The sequence below is a fragment of the Mizuhopecten yessoensis genome, unplaced genomic scaffold (genome assembly GCF_002113885.1).
Source record: "Mizuhopecten yessoensis strain PY_sf001 unplaced genomic scaffold, ASM211388v2 scaffold7539, whole genome shotgun sequence".
In the NCBI taxonomy this organism is placed as follows: Eukaryota; Metazoa; Mollusca; class Bivalvia; order Pectinida; family Pectinidae; genus Mizuhopecten; species Mizuhopecten yessoensis.
In genome coordinates, this window is record NW_018407098.1 from 221,259 (window position 1) to 225,739 (window position 4,481).

At 34.2% G+C, this 4,481-nt stretch overlaps 1 protein-coding gene across 1 annotated transcript in view; it reads right to left on the reverse strand.

Annotated features, from left to right (window-relative positions):
• LOC110453888 (probable flavin-containing monoamine oxidase A) overlaps positions 1-3,082 on the reverse strand; it is a 41,331-nt gene extending 38,249 nt beyond the window's left edge. Inside the window, exon 1 of the mRNA XM_021503093.1 lies at positions 2,758-3,082. Coding sequence (XP_021358768.1) covers positions 2,758-2,890 — 133 coding nt within the window. The 5' untranslated portion in view covers positions 2,891-3,082. The remainder of the gene's footprint in view (positions 1-2,757) is intronic.
• Between the last annotated feature and the right edge of the window lie 1,399 nt (positions 3,083-4,481).

A 4,481-nucleotide genomic window follows, 5' to 3' on the forward strand; every position in this document is an offset into this window, starting at 1 on the left:
ATTTCAACAAACTTGGAAGCCCTTCATCACAGCATGCTACAGGCCCAATATCAGTACCCTGGGCCTTTTGGTTATTGAGAAGAGAAGTTGTTTGAAGATTTTAAGACATTTGACCCCTGTTACCTTCAAAGTTGGTCAAGGTCATTCATTTGAACAAACTTGGAAGCCCTTCATCACAGCATGCTACTGGCCAAATAGCATCATCCTAGGGTTTTCGGTTATCGAGAAGAAGTTGTTTAAAGGTTTTTAACATATTTGACCCCTATGACCTTGAATATATATAAAAGTAATTCATTTGAACAAACTTGGTAGCCCTTCATCCTAGCATGTTACTGGCCAAATATCATTATCCTAGGCCTCTTAGTTATTGAGAAGAAGTTGTTTAAAGATTTTTTAAGACAATTGACCCCTTTGACCTTGAAAATAGATGAAGGTCATTCATTTGAACAAACTTGTTAGCCCTTTATCCCAGCATGCTACTGGCAAAATATCATCATCCTGCGACTTTTGGTTATTAAGAAGAAGTTGTTTAAAGTTTTTAACATATTTGACCCCTGTGACCTTGAAAACAGGTGAATGTCATTTATTTTAATAAACTTGGTAGCCCTTCATCCCAGTTTGCTTCTGGCCAAATATCATCATCATAGGCCTTTTGGTTATTGAGAAGAAGTTGTTTGAAGTCAAATATTGACGCCGGATGACGGACGACGGACGCCGCACCATGGCACCCTTTGGGCAAGGTGAGCTAATAATAACCATTGATTGTGACATCATAATCCTAGATATCACACTTATAATGTTGTAATAATAACTGTTGATTGTGACATCATAATTCTTGATATCACAATTATAATGTTGTAATAATAACCATTGATTGTGACATCATAATTATTGATATCACAATTATAATGTTGTAATAATAACCACTCCAGAGTAATTAGTGGTCACAGCTAGCTTTGGTAGGTTTTGATATTTTTTGATAAATCCTTTTCATCATATATAATGTTTATTCTATTTCCAGACAATATGTGCCAGACTAACAGAAGAGAATGTAAGGTTGAAGGAAGAGAATGACACCCTGAAACAACAACTTCATTCAGATGATATTAATTTCACAGAAAAAGTCCTTGCTTCTGATCAGTCAACAAGATAGACATGTAAAACCATTTAAGTCCTCTTTACCAGACTTTCAAATAAATAAATAAAATTCATCTGTCAACTTCATCTAACCGGTATGCATGTACATTGATATTTATGATTTGATCGAACAAGAACGTTGCTTTGTCATTGCATAGACGTCTCTGTGAAGAAGAACTTCGGAACCTCGTCCTGACGCCCAATGGCAAAGAGTTCTACAGGTTATACGAGTTACTTCCCTTGTATTGCCTGGAGTTTAAAGGCTTCCATAATTGCATGTAGATTACCTGGTAGTGTATTACAATACCTAGCATTTGTACAATGAACTTAAAATTTTACATATAATTAGGTAATGGTAGATGCCGATAGCTACAATGAACCCTGAAAATAAATGTACCTGTACAAAATTTGTTGTGTTATTAATTTAAGTAACGGTAATAAGACTTCTATATAAGATATGATACGATATATTATATGATATTAAATGTATAAAAGTATTTATTATAATATATTTCTAGAAATTCTGTTTTTAGCAGTATTGTTGTTCCCCTCTGTTGTCACAAACTATGTATGTGTCTTTGTCAAATGTAGTCTCTGTTGTCTGTTTTTATTTTATTAGTATATCAAAGGTGTATATATTTTCCACAACTAATAAGAAGAGATGTATCAGCACCCACAATTTTGTTCATGGTTGACTAGTTTTTACGTTTAACACAATAATCATTACAGTACCTTTAGGAAGTTATCTTATAATAAAGTTGTGGGGGCTTTAATTTTATGTGGAAAATATTCTACAAAAAGTATTGTTGGAAGCATTTTTTTTTTACATATGGAGGGCGACATTTTCTGCGTATTGATATTTATACAATGTGATACTTATTGCTGTTACCTTTCGGTCAGACGATTTACAGGAACGGGAAGAAACGGGCAGAATTATATTAATTATTATATATATTAATTTATATTAGATATATTTAATTATCATTATCGGGTATAAGATATATATATTTGGCAAAAGGATTGCAATTACATGATCGGTGCAGAATCAAACTAAATTATATACATATATTTAATTTAGTCCCATTCTGCTTGATATGTAATTGCATTTTTTTTTATCAAATATACCTTATACCCGATAAGGATTATCAAATATATACAATAAATATATTTAAATAAGTCTGATCCTGCTTCGTTTCTGTCTGTTCCTGTAAATTGTCACCCGTTTCTGTCCGTTCCTGTAAATCGTCGCCCGTTCCATGTGGGGGGAAATTGAGGAAAATGGTGAATATACATGATTTTTAAAGAAAATTTCAGACTGGGGGAGTTTCCTGAAGCCCCAAAAGCCCCTCTGGATCCGCTATTGAGATCCATATCAACACAATTAATAATCTTCATTTGTTGCAATTCTTTTATTAAATATATCTTTTACCCGATAAAAAATATATGATACTAACAGAGGTCTCACAAGTAATAACGACATAAATGTATATATGCAATACTTTTATCAAATATATCTTATATCCGATAATGATAATTAAATATATCTAATATATATATTTATTAATATATATAATAATCGATATATTTCTGCCCGTTCCTGTAAATCGTCGAACCCGTTACCTTTGGCTTCCAAAACTACAACCCTAAGGCTGGGGTCTTTTCGGTGTATCTGATAAGCCGCAGTCAGTCCAGAAAGGCCACCTCCCACCACCACAACGTCCACATCCTGACCACTCGGACTGTGGTCAGTCATATCAGGAATATTTGGCGATCAACAAAATGGCCTGGCAGTTCATATTAGGATTTTGCGCTGTTGTTTCAAGTGTGTATCTCTGGTGTTATCGTCTGAAAACAAAAGATAAATCAAGGAGAAAAAGCTTACCGCAGATGACACTGTATACCTTTCCAAATTACAGATCCATGCGATGCATTTGGCTAGCTACAGGTAAGTAATCCGGTATGGGGCGAAAAAAGTAGACACATTTGAGTTCCGAGTGTCCCGGACGGCAAATCAAACGTTTTATGTGTACCAAGTAACGTTGAAAATGGAGTCGGGTCCGTTTAGCATACTTTTCAAAAAAATTGTTACATTATTAAAATTGTCATCGGGTTCAGAAATGAATTAATAGTCGGTTTGGGTTTTTTTGTTCAGATTTGGTCACAAACCATTTTTTCGGAATTCGACCTACATTATGAAAAGTTGTCATCGTCTTTTCAGAAATAAATTCTATACACTGCTTGTTTGACAAAAAAATAAATTCACTGTGACATATTTTTCATATTTTCCTTCATATTTATACATAGTTAAAATGATCCAAATCCATTTTGAAAGTAAATTATTTACCAGACCATTACGACAACTTTTTCATTCAATTGTAAAACTATGGCATCGGGTCCACATCCAACGCTTGAAATTAACCTTAGAACATGATGACACCTTGCCATATTCAATTGTCAAAAAAATACATAAATGCATATTGAAAAATATCAAAATGGCCCGGATCCTTATTCCACGTTGAAAAATGGGTCCCAGAACATTTTGACACCTTTTCCATATTTCATAATCAAAAATGTCCTTTGATCATATTCATCGTTGAAAATGGACATTAGAACATTATATTACCTTTCTATGATTTATTGTGATAAGGTCTGATGGATTAATATTCAACGTTGAATGTTGTATATGGAGCTGGGGATTGGTGTTTGCTTGTTTGAGTGAGTGGTTTTACATCCAATTCACTACCTAATCAATCACTTTTTGTTGTTTTAGGCAACTCTACAGTTGTTAAGTATTATTCAACCAATTTCCATTTATGTAATGATAAACCATTCTTATGTTTACATACAAACAAAAGACGAAGGGTAAATTAGTTCCCCAACAGACAATTCAAAATGAAAAATATGTGAACTATACTTTGACATTCCAAACAAGATTCTGATTAAAACGCGTGATGATCTGTACATGCTAAGAGGAACCGATTGTGTTTAGTCGCTCGCTCATACTCCGCCCCACCTGACTATATCATATTTGTGCTTTGCTTTACCTTGAGTTCATTTGCATGCGATTGAGTCTTTAACGCACTTCACCAGCGGACACCGTCACCTCAAATCATCAGATTGTACCTTGCCGAAACGTAAATTTTGCAAATTTTTAATTTTTAAAACCCTATTGGAGCACAAACTAAAAGATCTTCATCAAAACATGTGGAGATGTCGCCAGGTTTGGGTCCCTAAAGGTCGACCGCGTGACACGGACTTAGTCATATTTAGAAACTACAAAGATGTGGAACGCTTATTTAGGAACAGACAGACAGGTATCAGAGGATCCCATTATAGACTTAAGC